The sequence below is a fragment of the Podarcis erhardii genome (assembly GCF_964252035.2).
Source record: "Podarcis erhardii genome assembly, chromosome: Z".
NCBI lineage: Eukaryota > Metazoa > Chordata > Lepidosauria > Squamata > Lacertidae > Podarcis > Podarcis erhardii.
In genome coordinates, this window is record NC_138504.1 from 41,734,836 (window position 1) to 41,749,892 (window position 15,057).

At 46.4% G+C, this 15,057-nt stretch overlaps 1 protein-coding gene across 2 annotated transcripts; it reads left to right on the forward strand.

Moving 5' to 3' along the window:
- Positions 1–277: 277 nt before the first annotated feature.
- On the forward strand, positions 278–14,844 carry LOC309333768 (negative elongation factor B). 2 transcript variants are annotated; one of them, XM_081847645.1, is made up of 13 exons: positions 278–476; positions 1,384–1,547; positions 1,992–2,091; positions 4,495–4,725; positions 5,640–5,825; positions 6,524–6,636; positions 9,503–9,605; positions 10,081–10,176; positions 10,916–11,058; positions 11,674–11,780; positions 12,484–12,625; positions 13,092–13,200; positions 14,266–14,844. In XM_081847645.1, exons 1-13 carry the CDS (start codon positions 375–377, stop codon positions 14,404–14,406), a joined length of 1,737 nt encoding a protein of 578 aa, XP_081703771.1. In that variant the 5' UTR covers positions 278–374; the 3' UTR covers positions 14,407–14,844. The 2 variants fall into 2 exon arrangements, with proteins under 2 accessions (XP_081703771.1, XP_081703772.1); XM_081847646.1 differs by lacking the exons at positions 278–476; positions 1,384–1,547; positions 1,992–2,091 and adding an exon at positions 2,106–2,837.
- The last annotated feature ends 213 nt before the right edge of the window (positions 14,845–15,057 follow it).

The following is a 15,057-nucleotide window of genomic DNA, read 5'->3' on the forward strand; positions in this document are numbered from 1 at the left end:
GTCTTTTCAAGGTTTTATTCCGAATTGTGTTTGTTTCTGGAGGCATTCCAGAGAACTTGGGTTAGATGGGCAGCATATACAGAAGGAGCCACGGAACAATTACTAGCAGTGAAAAGCACCGGTGCCGTTGTGGTGGTTATAAGAGCCAGCCCTTCTCAAGACCTTGCCGCAGTCCCCTTCGCAAAGTTTGGAGGGATGCGTGGAGAGACCTACCTTCAGCCTGCGCCCAGAGCGGAACCCTTTGTGCTACAGGAGCGGTTTGCGGGAGGACGCTTTACGGGAGTGCTCCGCGGCGCTCTGGGGGGCCGGTTGCGATGTGAGACCCAGGCATAAGGGGGCGGGCGGACCCCATTCAAAGAGGAGGGTGCTGCGCCATGTTTGCCGGGCTGCAGGACCTCGGAGTGGCTAACGGGGAAGACTTGAAAGAGACGCTGACCAACTGCACGGAGCCGCTGAAGGCCATCGAGCAGTTCCAGGTGCGTGGGACTCCCTCCGTCCCTCCCGTGGCCCTGGAGGCTTAACCTTTGAGGCACCGGCTAGAGATGGTGTGGTTGCATCTTTGTGTTCCCGCGCAAGCCTCGTATAAAAAAGAAAGAAAGGTGGATCTCGGAGCATGTGCAGAGTGCAATCACGCTCTCGCGTAGGAAACGGCCGTATGGCCATGCCCGGTTGTTGTTGTTGTTTTTAAATGCAAACCGCATACAAAACAAAACAAACAAACACCCAGTATGCAAAAATTGCTTTGGGGTGCAATTCTAGGCACACTTACCTAGGAATAGGTCCTACTAGTGGTTAGGAGCGGTGGACTCGTAATCTGATGAACCGGGTTCGATTCCCTGTTCCTCCACATGCAGCTGCTGGGTGACCTTGGGCCAGTCACACTTCTCTGAAGTCTCTCAGCCCCACTCACCTCACAGAGTGTTTGTTGTGGGGGAGGAAGGGAAAGGAGAATGTTAGCCACTTTGAGACTCCTTAAAGGGAGTGAAAGGCGGGATATCAAATCCAAACTCCTCCTCTTCTTGACAATTAAGTCTCTTTCAAGCAGGAGTGGGAAACTTTGTCAATCCAAGGGCCGCTTTCCTTTCTGGTCAACCTTCTGGGGGCCACATGCCAGTGGTGGGCAGGGCCAGATACAAAACTGAGTGGGGAAAAAATTGTAAAAATTACCTTTGTACAGTAGACTAGTTTCTGCACACATTTGAACGTCCCTCTCCAATATGTAGGCAAGTAAGAGGCATTGTCAGATAGTAATAATTTATTACCTACCCTTTGCCATCAGGACCCAGGAATTCTAAGGGCCAGATAGAGATCCCCACCCTTTGCTTTAGAGATATGAGATCTGCAGCATGCTACCTTGACACAGTTTGTGTATGACATTGACAGACAGAAAATGGCATCCTCCTGCCCACTCTTCAGTCCGCCCTGCCATTCCTGGACCTTCATGGCACCCCCAGGCTTGAGTTCCACCAGTCTGTGTTTGACGAGCTGAGGGAGAAGCTGCTGGAGAGGGTCTCAGCCATCGCCTCTGAAGGAAAGGTTGATGAAAGGTATGTTTGGAATACTTCTGTAGGGAAGGACATCTTTCTGTTCTTTTTGTAGTAGCGCTAAACATGTGGCGCTGTGGGTTAAACCACAGAGCCTAGGACTTGCCGATCAGAAGGTCGGCAGTTCGAATCCCCGCGACGGGGTGAGCTCCCGTTTCTCGGTCCCTGCTCCTGCCAACCTAGCAGTTTGAAAGCACATCAAAGTGCAAGTAGATAAATAGGTACCGCTCTGGCAGGAAGGTAAACGGCGTTTCCGTGCGCTGCTCTGGTTTGCCAGAAGCGGCTTTGTCATGCTGGCCACATGACCCGGAAGCTGTACGCCGGCTCCCTTGGCCAGTAAAGCAAGATGAGCACCGCAACCCCAGAGTCGTCCATGACTGGACCTAATGGTCAGGGGTCCCTTTACCTTAAACATGTTCTGCATGCCTCTCTTGTCCCACACTCCAGATACAAGAAGCTGGAAGACCTCCTGGAGAAGAGCTTTCCCTTGGTCAAGGCACCATCAATCCAACCTGTGGTGATGTGTGTCATGAAACACCTGCCCAAGGTACACTGAATCACTAGCATTCAATCTTTGGCATTGCCTGATTTTGGGGAAGGCTGCTTATGCCTAGAAATTGGTATTGGACCTAGGATTCTGTATTCTCATGGGGATGGATTGTAGCTCAGGGTCAGAAACATAAGAAGCTTCATTATATTGCGCCTGGTTGAATTAGTCCATCTAACTTAGTATTGTTTATGCGGACTGGCAACAATTCTCCAGGATTTCAGGACAGAGTCTTTCCCAGCCCTTCTTGAAGATTCTGGGGATTGAACCTGGGACCTTAAGCATGCAAAGCAGATGCTCTACCATTGAGCTGTGACTCTTCTAGAGCATCTGCTTTGCAAATATATCTGGGACGTCTTGAAAGGCAACCAAGAAGTTTCTTTCATAGAAAATATAATAAGGCATTGCATCGCATAAAAAAATATAGCAGTAGCTACAATAAAAAGTCAGTAACGTTAACAGTAAAAACTTGTGTGTATTACAAAGACCAGTTTTTGCCAGGCACAGGTGCCCCTTATTAAACTTCCAAGGCCAGAGAATTAAAATTGATGGGAAGCAGGTGGTTCCTCCCTCAAGATAAGGAGGGGTGGGAGTTCACTGTCTTGAAGGTTCCATCAGTTGAGCATCATGATTGGTTACATCAAGTCATGGGATTGGGGCCAGTTTTGCTTAAATCTGACGGGTTATCTTCCTTCTCGTGCTGTAGTTATGCTGCTGAATTGAAAACTGATACTCTGCGTAGCTGCGTAAGTGTTTGTTCAGTTGTTAGCCAGATAAGAAAGCTTTGGTGTTTTTTAAGCTTCCAAGTTACTTTACTTTGTGCTGTTACCATAAATCTTTTTTTAACCCTGTAACTTTCCTTTAATAGAACTTTAAAATATTTTTATAAAGATGTTTGTTCTTTTTTAATGTATTTTTATTGAAGATTTTCTTGATTTACAAAGGTATGTGCAATGTCTCTCTCTCTCTCGTATTTTTTTTTCCACATAACGCATTTTATTTTATTTTTTACAAATCAGTTTCATTTGTTGAGACGTTAGGAAGAATAGGGGGAAAGAGGTGGAGGGGGGGGAGATGAGTGGGGGTGGGGTCGAGTGGTGATGTTTCTATTTTACTTAATATATGTGGGGTTTTGTGTCAGCGTTGCTTGTGCGGGTTCTCTGCCGTTCACTTGTGTTCCTTTGGTGGTGAGAGAGGTTGGGGTTGGCCTAGGGTGTGGTTGTTTGTTTGTGATTGGCTGTGGTGATCTTTGTTTTCGTGTGTGAGTGGGGTGGGTGGGTGTTTGGGATCAGGTTAGCCATATTGATTTGTATGCTGTTGGTGGATTTTCGTCATTGTCTTGTTGGGCTGTGTATGTGATAAAGGGGAGCCATACTGGGGAGAAGGCATCTTCTTCTATTTGTCCCCGTGTCAGTTTCAGTTTATTGGTTAATTTTTCTAGTAAGGCTGTTTCCCATACTATTTGGTACCATTGGTCCATGCTTATTCCTGACAGGTCTCTCCAGTGTCTGGTTATGATGTTTCTAGCTGCTGAGAGTAGGTGGGTTATGAGTTCTTTGTGGTGTAAGTGGGCATTATTGTCTTGGAAGATGTTTAGTAGGGCCATTTCTGGGGTGATTTCTAATACTTGCTTGGTTATTTTACATATTTCTCGTATGACTGTAGTCCAGAATAGTTGGATTTTGGGACACTCCCACCCACCACATGTGGAGATATGTGCCTGTAAAGGTGCACCCTCTGCAGCATTTTGGTGAGGTTTCTGGGCGTATTAGCGCTAGTTTTCTTCATGTTAGGTACCATCTGTAGGTGATTTTCAGAGTGAGTTCTTTTCTTTTTGTTGATATGGATTTAAAGGGGGGTTTAGACCACATTCTGGTCCATTGGGTTGGGTTAATCTTGTACCCTATGTCATCCTCTCATTGTTTTTTGATTGTGTCTAGGGAGTTGGTGGGATTTTGTAGTATTTTGTATATTGCGGATACCATCCCTTTACCGTGTACCTTTTTTGTTAGGAGCAAGTTTTCGAAGGTTTTCAGGGGCCTAGTTGCTGCTGATTTTACTACTGGATTGTTTAAGAGGGCAAAGAAGTTTGTTCTTTGAGTTACTGGACCTACTCAGCTTGATTACGTTCCAGAGATGGGTCAGTCTCCACAAACTCCATCAGAAGATCTCAGTGATCGAGGTGGAGCAAAAGGAATTGGGCAGCCCTGCCTTCTTTCCTGAAAGTCAGCCAACAAGTTTCCTTAAGTAATAGTAATAACTAATTTGGGGTGTTGAAAGCGCATTATGATAAAAATGCCAGCTCTTAAATGCAAAGGATGCTGTTACCAGGGTCTCATGAAGGGACCAACCTTATGATTAACTCTCACTGAAATTCTCTCCTAACTGTGTGTCTGGCCACAGGTGCCAGACAAGAAGCTGAAGTTGGTGATGGCTGACAAGGACCTGTACAAAGCATGTGCCGTGGAGGTGAAGCGTCAGATTTGGCAGGATAACCAGGCCCTGTTTGGTGACGAGGTGTCCCCTCTGCTGAAGCAGTACATCCTGGAGAAAGAAAATGCCTTGTTCAGCTGTGACCTCTCTGTCCTGCACAACTTCTTCAGCCCTACTCCCAAAATGAGGCGCCAAGGCGAGGTGAAGTCCAAGAACCCAGCACATTGGTTTGAGCACTGAGGCTGGGCGTGGGAAACTGGTTTATTTTAATAAATCGAGGGTGGGGAACCTTTTTCAGCTCATGGGCCAAATTCTCTTGTAGGTAGCCTTCTGGGGGCCACTTGCTAGTGGTGGGCAGGGTAGGAGGCAAAAGTGGGTGGAGCAATGAATTTTACCTTTGCATAGTAGGTTTGTTTCTGTGCACACACTCACACCCCAGCTCTGTCCTCCATCCGTGCAAGCAAAAGGCTATATCGGAGTTCAGAGATGCATTCCAGCCAAGTAGAAGCGCTCGAGGGTGCAAAGCAGAGCCAGTTGAAGGGTGTGGCCTGGGGAGAGGGGCATGGCTGGTATCTGTGTGGCCTGGAGAGAGTCCTGAGGACCAGATAGAGCTTAGAGCTGCATTTGGCCCTGGGTGTTCCCCAGCCCTGTAATAAGTGGTGAGCCCTAGATTCAGACACATGATTTGAAAGATCAAATATCAATCCCTTCGACCTCAAGACTCCCCGAGTGACTCTCGGCCAGTTCCTATCTCACTTAGGCTACCCTCCCTCTTAGGGTGGTTGTGAGGATAAAATGCAGTGAGGGAAGGTTATATATGCTGCTGTGATGTTATTGAGTTAGATTAGAAGGATGGCCTGTTAAAAATTAAATGACTAATTTGTGTTCTGCACTGAAGCTTGCAGAGTGATGTGGGGCCCAAATCTCAAAAAGTGTGATATAGAGGATTAGAGCACTAGACAAGGATTGGGGAGAGACCTGGGTTCAAATTCCCTACTGAGAGAGAACCTAAATGACTCAACGTTGCTGCCCTGATTTTAAGCCCCAGTGTCCCCCATTAGAACGTTTGGGTGATTCTCCAGCCTCATGTTTCTATTCTGTCTTTGGGATTGAAGGTGGTCCAGAAGCTCACCCAAATGATTGGGAAGAACGTGAAACTCTACGACATGGTGCTGCAGTTCCTGCGGACCTTGTTCCTGCGGACACGCAATGTCCATTACTGCACGTTGCGGGCAGAGCTCTTGATGTCCCTGCATGACCTAGATATCAGCGAGATCTGCTCGGTTGACCCCTGTCACAAGGTATGGGTGCAAGGACTCGGGTGCGTGCAGTTGTGGGGGGTGCCCCAGTTAGAAACAAGACCTCTTAACTCCTTCTTGTCTTTTCAGAGGGGTGGAGCAATTCCCCAAGGAGGCAATGTTACAATAGGCCAATACAGACAGTTCAGAACACATCTTTCCACAGTGGTTAATTGATGTCTGATTTCCCACGATTTATATGATTCTATGTGTTACTGTTGAAAACCATGTTGATATTTTTAATGGAAGAGTACATAAATACTTTTATAAACAATAAATAAATAAATTTGGGGCTTTTTTAGTTCAGAGAAAAGACAAGTGACCTGCTCTATACTGTATTTTATGCTGCTTTTATAATTAAGTGTTTTAAATTTGTTGTTAGCCACCCTGAGCCCGGTTTTTGAACCAGGAAGGGCGGGGTATAAATAAAATTTTATTATTATTAAGTAAGAGGCAATGTATTGGAAGTAGATGGTTGTTTTTTAAAATGCACAGTATGGAGAAAGAGAAAATTTCAGAGGCCTTGTGGGCATCTTGAGAAGGCCACCATGCTCAATGGCACCACATGTTGGCACCACCCCCTGTTCTACAAACTTGCTGCAATGGTCTCTTGTCTGTTCCTTAGGAAAGGAAATTAATCTGTGTGTCTCTAAGGGTGAGTGTCCTCACAGAGTGTGCTGAACCTTTTGCTTCTTTGGCAGTTCACCTGGTGCCTGGATGCCTGCATTAGAGAGAGGTTTGTGGACAACAAGAGGGCTAGAGAGCTGCAAGGCTTCCTCGACGGAGTGAAGAAAGGGCAAGAGCAAGTCCTGGGGTAAGTCGTTGCAAATCAGGTGATCCAGCCTTGCTTCTTTCGCTGTGCAGAGTGTCACGCCATTTTCATAGAGAGTGGGGAAAATGCCTTTAATTAGCACCAACAGATTTCATAGTGTGGGTTCACCAGGTTTTGAGTTACCCACACGAATCTGAGACTGGGCGTTAAAGGAATTACCGTATTTTTTGCTCTATAAGACTCACTTTTTCCCCTCCTAAAAAGTAAGGGGAAATGTGTGCGCGTCTTATGGAGCGAATGCAGGCTGCGCAGCTATCCCAGAAGCCAGAACAGCAAGAGGGATTGCTGCTTTCACTGTGCAGTGATCCCTCTTGCTGTTCTGGCTTCTGAGATTCAGAATATTTTTTCTTGTTTTCCTCCTCCAAAAACTAGGTGCGTATTGTGGTCTGGTGCGTCTTATAGAGCGAAAAATACGGTAATATTTTGAAAAGGATTGTGGTAGAAGTGGAAATATTCCTGAGGGGAAGGCACAATGTTCCACCACCTGTTTTGGTAGTAACGTGTTTTTGGAAAGGGCAACTTGTGACTCCTGCAGATATTCCTGGACTATTACTAATGTACTGTCTGCCCTTCACCAACAAATCCCAGGTCAGGTTACAACAATTTAAAATTCAGAATTAAAAATGGTTATAATACATTACAGCCACAGGAATATTGGGGGGGGGGCTGGAAAAAAAACACATATCGTGTGTCAAAGGCCAGGATAAAGAGGTGCAAAATTTGATAGCCAAGTTGCTCACCTGGGCTAAATGAGTTGAGCTTATAATACCCATCCTGGCCTGATTGCACTGGCTGCCAATTAGTTTCCAGGTCCAATTCCAGGCTCAGGATCTCAATACCTTAAGGACCTCCTCTCCCCCTACAAACTGACTCAGACCCCACGCTTGTCTTCCAAGGCCCTTCTCTGTGTTGTTTTATTATTATTATTATTATTGTGTGTAATTATGTTTTTAATGTTGTATGTTACCCCGGGATCTTCGGATAAAGGGTGGTATATAAATTGAACAAATAATACATAATAATCTTCAGCATTTGCCAGAAGTTGTATGATGAAGGTACCAGCTGCACCTCTGCAGGGAGGGAATTCCATAACGTACGGGCTGCCGTAATAATGCCCTCCCCTGGGCCACCACCCTAAACTCCTTAGCTTTAAAAATACGTTTATTGATATTACAGTATTACACTTGGTAGCCAAGATCATTATACATCAAACCAGCTTGTTTGTCAAGAAAAAAAGAAATCAAGTAGTTAGGGTTAGGAAAAGGAAAATGATATTTGAAGGAGAAAAGGGGCAGCGTAGCAAAATCTTCTGAGAGAGGTTGAACTACCCAGAGGCCTCCCTCTGCTGAACTGAACATCCTAGAGACTACAGCTCCCATCATCCCTGCCCACTGGCCATGCTGGCTGAGGCTGATGGAAGTAGGAGTCCTACCACATCTTTAAGGCCACCACTGTTAGAGAGGAGTTGTGTTTGAGCTGTATTTATTGAATTTATATACTGTATTTTTTGCCCTATAGGGCGCACCTAGTGGGGGGGGGGGGAAATAAAGAAAAAAATATCATTTCCCTCCCAGGCGCGGGGCGGGGGCAGGGGAAGCCCGAGCTTCCCCTGACCCCAGCCCCCAGAACAGGCTGCTATCTGCAAGCCTAGGGAGCCCGGTGAGAACTCCCGAGGGCTCTCCAGGCTTTCGGATATCTGCCCGAAGCCCGTGGCGTGCTGCTATCCGCAAGCCTAGGGAGCCCAGCGGGAACTCCCATGGGCTCCCAAAGCTTGCGGATAGCTTCCTGAAGCCTGCATTCGGCCCATAGGACGCACACACATTTCCCCTTCATTTTTGGAGGGGAAAAGGTGCTTCCTATAGGGCGAAAAATACGGTGCCTCCCAATACCCAAAGGTCTCAGGGTGATTCACAGAACAAAATCATAATATAAAGCCACAAAATATATAATCAAAAACAACTTAATAATACCCCGGGGGAAAACCCCACGTTTTAAAAGGGCATAGGATGTCAATCAGATCAACCAAAGGTCTGGTTAAAAAGGAATGTTTTTGCCTGGTGCCTAAAGGTGTATAATGAAGGCGCCAGGCGAACTTCCCTGGGTAGATAGAGCATTCCACAGATGGGAAGCCACTGCAGAGAAAGCTTGTTCTTGTGTTGCCACCCTCCGGACCTCTCGAGGAGGAGGCACACGAAGAAGGGCCACAGAAGATGATCTCAGGGTCTGGGTAGGTTCATATGGGAAGAGGTGGTCCTTGAGGTATTGCAGTCCTGAGCCATTGAAGGCTTTATGGGTCAAAACCAACACTTTGAATTGGGCCCGGAAACTAATTGGTAGCCAGTGCAGTTGGATCAGGATCTGTGTAATATGCTCAAACCGTCTTGCTGTGGTGTGCAACTTATCGCAGAAACCTAAAGTTTCTGAACTGTCTTCAGAGGCAGCCCTACGTATAACGCATTGCAGCAATCTAACCTGTAGGCCTTTAGCTGAAGATCATTGATTGCCTATAAGTAGGCTGGCGCTGAGAAGCCAGCAGAGCATCTCTTTTTAGAAAGCTCATTTACATGTGATTAAAAAGTGTCCTTTAAGGAGTCTGAGAACTCCCAGTTGCAATACCTGTTTAATTAAATGGAAGGTACGCCTGGTAACATTCACATTTACAGAGAGATCTCCCTCCGTATTTTCAAAGGCTACATATATAGATGGCTACAATAATATCATTATTATTTGACAGACTTTCTGGCTTTCAAAAGGAGCCAGAATAATAATTTTGTGTGAGCAAACCTATTTCAGTTGTTGGCCTACATGTTTGATGTTCTGTTACCTTCTGTCCACCTTACCCCAACAGGGATTTATCCATGATACTGTGTGATCCATTTGCCATCAACACCTTGGCTCTGAGCACCATCCGCCACCTGCAAGAACTGATTGGGCAGGATATGTTACCCAGGGTGAGTGAGACATTGATGGTCTCCCAGATAGAGTCAGCAACTGAAGGCCCCAGGATACAGCTCCACACAACCCCCCCCCCACAAGAGTGTACCATTCCATCTCCCCCAGTTGCCAAGAGAAATGTGCAGAAGACTTGCATAGCAGTCCGTAGTCAGAATTGGGGTCTGGCCTGATTGACCACTGTGGGATCCAGGATGCTGGACTATATGGGAACATAGGAAGCTGCCTTATTGGTCCATCTAGCTCAGCATTTACCTACGCTGGCAGGCAGCTGCTCTCCAGGATTTCAGGCTGAGGACATTTCCAGCCCTACCTGAAGGTGCTTTAGATTGAGCCTGGGACCTTTACGTGCATGAAAGATACTCTTCCCGTCCAACAAGAAGGCCTTTGATCTGATATCCTGCAGGACTCTAAAAGTTCTTCAGGATTTGAAAAAGGTGATGATGAGTTACTTTGCTTTTCTTGAATTTTCAGGAAAGCCCTGATCTACTGCTTCTCCTGAGGATGTTGACACTGGGACAGGGAGCTTGGGACATGATTGACAGTCAGATCTTTAAGGAACCCAGAATGGTAAGAGTGCCCCCCGTGTGCATCACTTTGAGCTGCCTGTGATGCCTAAGATCTAATTCTCGCTTAGAGTGTCACGCTGTAGAATAGCTGGACCACTCCAGACACGTATGGCTGCGAGTGCTTCTCCCAGGTCTGGGCTGGACATCAGTAATGATTGTGTAGGCCAGAGACAGGAGATGTGGTTGTGTACAAGCTGGAGGTACAGCACTAGATTGGAGAGACAGGGCAGGTAGCAAGGGAAATCAGAAGAGAGAATCTACATAGGAGCAGAGGAAGTGGCCCATTTAGCTCAGTATTGTCTGTACTGACTGGCAGTGGTTCCCCAGGGTTTAAGATGAGGGATACTCCTACATGGAGATGCCAGGGATTGAACCTGGGACCTTCTACATTCAAAGCAGGTACTTTGCCACTGAGCCACAGCCGTTCCCCGCGTGACACTTCTGCATGACTTCTTAATGAGAAAAGTTGCTCAGAGTGGCAGCCCAGACTTGGCAAATCTGCTTTACAGGGCCTGTTGCTTCTCCATTGGTTTGGAAGGTCATCTGTTTTCAGGCTGTAGGGCAGGGGTTGGGAACATGTGACCCAGATGCTGAACTACAACTTCCATCATCCTGGACCATAAGCCATGCTGACTGATGGGAGTTAAGAGTTCCACAGCATTTGGAAACCCACAGGTTCCTCCCGTCCCTGCCTTCCATTTTCTCTCCATTGACCCTCACTTTCCTTCTCTGCTCCTCAGGAAGTAGACTTGATTACCAGGTTCCTACCACTGTTGATGTCTTTCGTGGTGGATGACCACACGTTCACCGTTGATCAGAAGCTACCTTTGGAAGACAAGGGCCCAGCAACTTACCCCACCACAATCCCAGATTTATTTCCCAAGTGAGTCATATCAAACACTGAAGCGTTTTGCCATTTAAGTCCTCCTTGCAAGCAAAGCAGTGGAGGTGTGTCTGAAAAGACCCATAAGGAAGGGAACTAACTCTGTGGCCAGAGAAAGTGGAGAGCTATGGGGGGGGGGGAGAGACCATAACTGATTGAAGTAATCTATTTCCTGTCGCTGCAGCCAGAACAGAGCTTTAGGCTCCATTCCACCTCCAGGGATGGCTCCACATTTGAGGAGGCTGTGGCCTCTAGCGCTGGACCCATTCACTGGAGATTTTTAACCAGAGGTTGGCTGGCCATCTGTCAGGGATTTTTTCGCTGTGATTCCTGCAGTCCAACTCTGCAATTACATGATTCTGTGAATCTAACGTGCGTGCAGCCAGTGCTTCCTTCAGTTGGCTGGGCTTGGAATCTCTGGCTTGCATCTGAGTTAATCTTCCCCATTGTTTTCAAGGGCATCTACTCTGAGTAGGACCAGCATGGGACACCACCAGTTCCCTCTTAAACTCCAAAGATGTTTGTAGCCAGAGCAATGAAAGTTTGAATTCAATTCACTCTGTTCATTCCTGGAAATAGTGGGGAACGGCAGCTTAAAACTCTTTTGCACCCTAGATTTCTGCAAGAGCACCGGATCGCCTGCGAGATTGGGCTCTACTACGTGCTTCACATCACTAAGCAGAGGAACAAGAATGCTCTTCTCCGGATGCTCCCCGCCCTTGGTAAGTTGCCCTTCCAAAGGATCTGCCGTTCTGCCCGGACACTTCGGTCCAGTGCCAAGTGCCAAACTTTTAGAAGACATCTAAAGGCAGCCCTGTTTAGGGAAGCTTTTAATGTTTAATAGGTTATTGTATTTTAGTGTTCTGTTGGAAGCCGCCCAGAGTGGCTGGGAAAACCCAGCCAGATGGGTGGGGTATAAATAATAATAATAATTATTATTATTATTATTATTATTATTATTATTATTATTATTATTATTTATTATTATTATTATTATTATTATTACTACTATTATCTCCCTCCTTTGTTTCCCAAACCGTTGCCTGCAGAGCCGAGCGATATTGCCAACTCAGTTTTACTTGGAGTAGAATGCCCCCCCCCCCCGTGAATGGGCCTGAGTTAGTCACATCCATTAAGTTCAGTGTGTCTGTTCTGAGTAGGATTAGATTTTGGCTACAGCCCAGAACAACCAGATACAAGAGAGCTAGCATGCAGACTCAGAGTTGGTTGCATACGGCTCAGTACAACTTAGACCATGTCATACATAAAGAGAGGGATCCCGCCTTGGTCCTTCTGTGTGCAAGGTGGATGCTTCGGCCCTTCCCTGAGCTGCCTGGGAGAAAGGTGGGATAGAAATGTGCCTGGTAAAAAGGATTGCCTCTCGGGATCACCTGGGGATTCTCTGTTGCTGCTTTGGTCCTGCAGGGGAGACATTCAATGATCTGGCCTTCGGTGACATCTTCCTGCACCTGTTCACCAGCAACCTCACCCTCCTCAGCGATGAGTTCGCTCAAGAGGAGTTCTGCACTAGCCTTTTTGATGACTTCTTCCTCCCCACCTGCTTGAGGTACTGTCCTTTTCTGAAACAGCCTCACATGGCTCTCAGTCAGAGAATTTGCAGGCAGTGGCCTTCCTGTTAGGCTGGTGCTGTCATTGAACTGGGCTGTATTCAGTCTACAGTTTGTAATGCCCGCTAAAAGCTTTTGTTTGTTTATTTAGGCAAGCCTACCTGATTATGCTGTTTCGTTGGATGGTTTTTATGTTTTTTTTTAAACTGAGATTGTATCTATTTTTTCATAAATGTTATCTACCTTTTAAAAAAAAGTCCAGTTTTATTAGTATTTTCTTAAGAATGTTCTATATTTTTTTCTGCAAGCCCTTTTAGAGGGTTTGGGGTTTGACCTCCACAATAAGAGCTACCTGCTCCCCACTACAGCAATGTACCCAGAGGGAACAGATGGGGAGTGGACTGCCCAACCCCCAGCCAAGAGTCCTTCAGCTCCAGGCTTTTCATCTCTTCTGCTACTTAACAGGAAGGAGAATGTACACAGACACGTGCTGAGGCTCCTGCTTCACCTCCACCACAAGGTGGCACCTGCCAAGTTGGAGTCCCTGCAGAAGGCACTGGAGCCTCCCAAGCAGGTAAAGTGGTGGGTGGGAGATGGAGTGAACACAAGTACCACAGTCATTTGTTTTGCCCTGAATGATTTTCTTGGAAGGCACGCTATGCTTTGAACTGGAAGCCGTATCTGGATTTGTACACATGGACACAGATACTTCTGGTGGGGAACCTCAGACCCCACCCTGGGATATAATGTGGTGTTTCAGGTCTTTCTATATGGGCCTCGCAACTATCACCAGCCACACCGCTCACTCGTCCTACTTTGTACCCAAAAGGGGTGAGACCTTTGGTGTAGAGGGAGCTGTTACCTTGGAAGAATCTGAGACTGGTGGGAAGTGGGTTCTGAATCCAGGAGGTACCACTTCAGGCTACCTGATTGGCAAGCTCAAACTTTGCATTGTGGCCTGCATTTATCGCCAGTGGACCTTCCTGTCTCTGTCACTCCTCTGTGTCAGATCTAGCTCAGTATTGCCTTCCCGGACTGACAGTGGTTCCCCAGGGTTCCAGACAGGGAGTCTTTCCCAGCCCTACCTGGAGATGCCAGGGATTGAACCTAGGAACTTCTGGATGAAGCAGATGCTGTACCACTAAGGACATGATGCAATCCATACCACGTATACTTGAGAGTGAGGGAATGGTGCAATCTTTCAGGCCATAGAGTTCAAAACCTAAATTCAAGGCATCTGCCTTAATGAAGGATACAGAGGAGCGGGGAAGAGATGCAGAGAAAATAGCTCATGTACAAAGGTGAAATTTGCATTCATTCAGTGCCCCCGATCCGTAGGTTCCCCCACTCTTGAAGGAGAGTTTCGTTGACTGTCAGACGTACCATTCTCTCCTCTTTTTTACAGGTCCGCCTTCATTGGTGCCTTTTTCTTTATTCATAATTTTGCATGGTCCCCCAGCTCAAGAACTAAACACAGCTGATGGATAAACACACCTTTGAAAGTGTGTGTATATGTGTTTAAACAGACAGCCTACAAGAAATAGTGAAAAGAAATGCTAGTAGCAGCTAAAGTGTGATTTAGCAGCTTCAGGTTTTGAGGTTTCTTCACCTTTGTAAAACTTGTGTTTTTGTCGGGCAGAGTGGAGAAGCCTTGAAGGAGCTTTACAACCAGCTTGTTGAAAAACTGGAACTCCGCAAGCCCAGCCCTGTCCAAGGCGCCGCCGAAACCCCAACTGTGGACTTGCCGCTGCCAACAGCGGCCCCGCCACCCTCACTCTAGGCTGCGCTTCCCCTGAGCCTCTACGACAAAGTTTATTGTGTTGATCTCACAGCAGAGACCAGACCCACGTCTTGATGCTTGAAACACTCCAGTCATAACCTTTTGCCTGTTTTTCGGACTAGGGTTGCCGAATCTCATCTGGCCTGTTGCCCTAGAAGACAGCTCTGCCCTCAAGATTGACCTTCTGGGGCAAATTTGATACAGCTGTCCTTATTTGATTTGTAAACAGCTTTGGGGGTATAAAAAAATAAATATAATAGCTGTAATAATAATAATAATGGATTTCGTATTATGGGGAAAGGAAACTGACCATGCATGTATTTCTTTTGTATTTTTTTTAGATGTTTGCATATAGAAGCCTTGTAATTTAATGGGAATGAATTATTTGTGAAGCTTGGCTTCTCTTTTTTTTATTAAATATTTTCTTGGTTTACAAAAGTATGTGCAATGTCTCTCTCTTTTCAAATAACATTTATTACAGATCAGTTTCATTTGTTGAGACATTAGGAAGAAAAGGGGGAAAGAGGTGGAGGGGGGAAAGGGGGGTGGGGGTGGGTGGCAATGTTTCTATTTTTCTTAATATATGTGGGGTTTTGTGTCAGCGTTGCTTGTGCAGGTTCTCTGCTATTCACTTGGGTTTCTTTGGTGGTG

Excerpts from the sequence above, each read along its gene's own strand:
- LOC309333768 (XM_081847645.1), top strand. The coding sequence starts at position 375 with ATGTTTGCCGGGCTGCAGGACCTCGGAGTGGCTAACGGGGAAGACTTG. Across the intron at positions 2,092-4,494 it reads TCATGAAACACCTGCCCAAG|GTGCCAGACAAGAAGCTGAA; the intron begins GTACACTGAATC and ends GTCTGGCCACAG. Across the intron at positions 10,177-10,915 it reads TCTTTAAGGAACCCAGAATG|GAAGTAGACTTGATTACCAG; the intron begins GTAAGAGTGCCC and ends TCTGCTCCTCAG.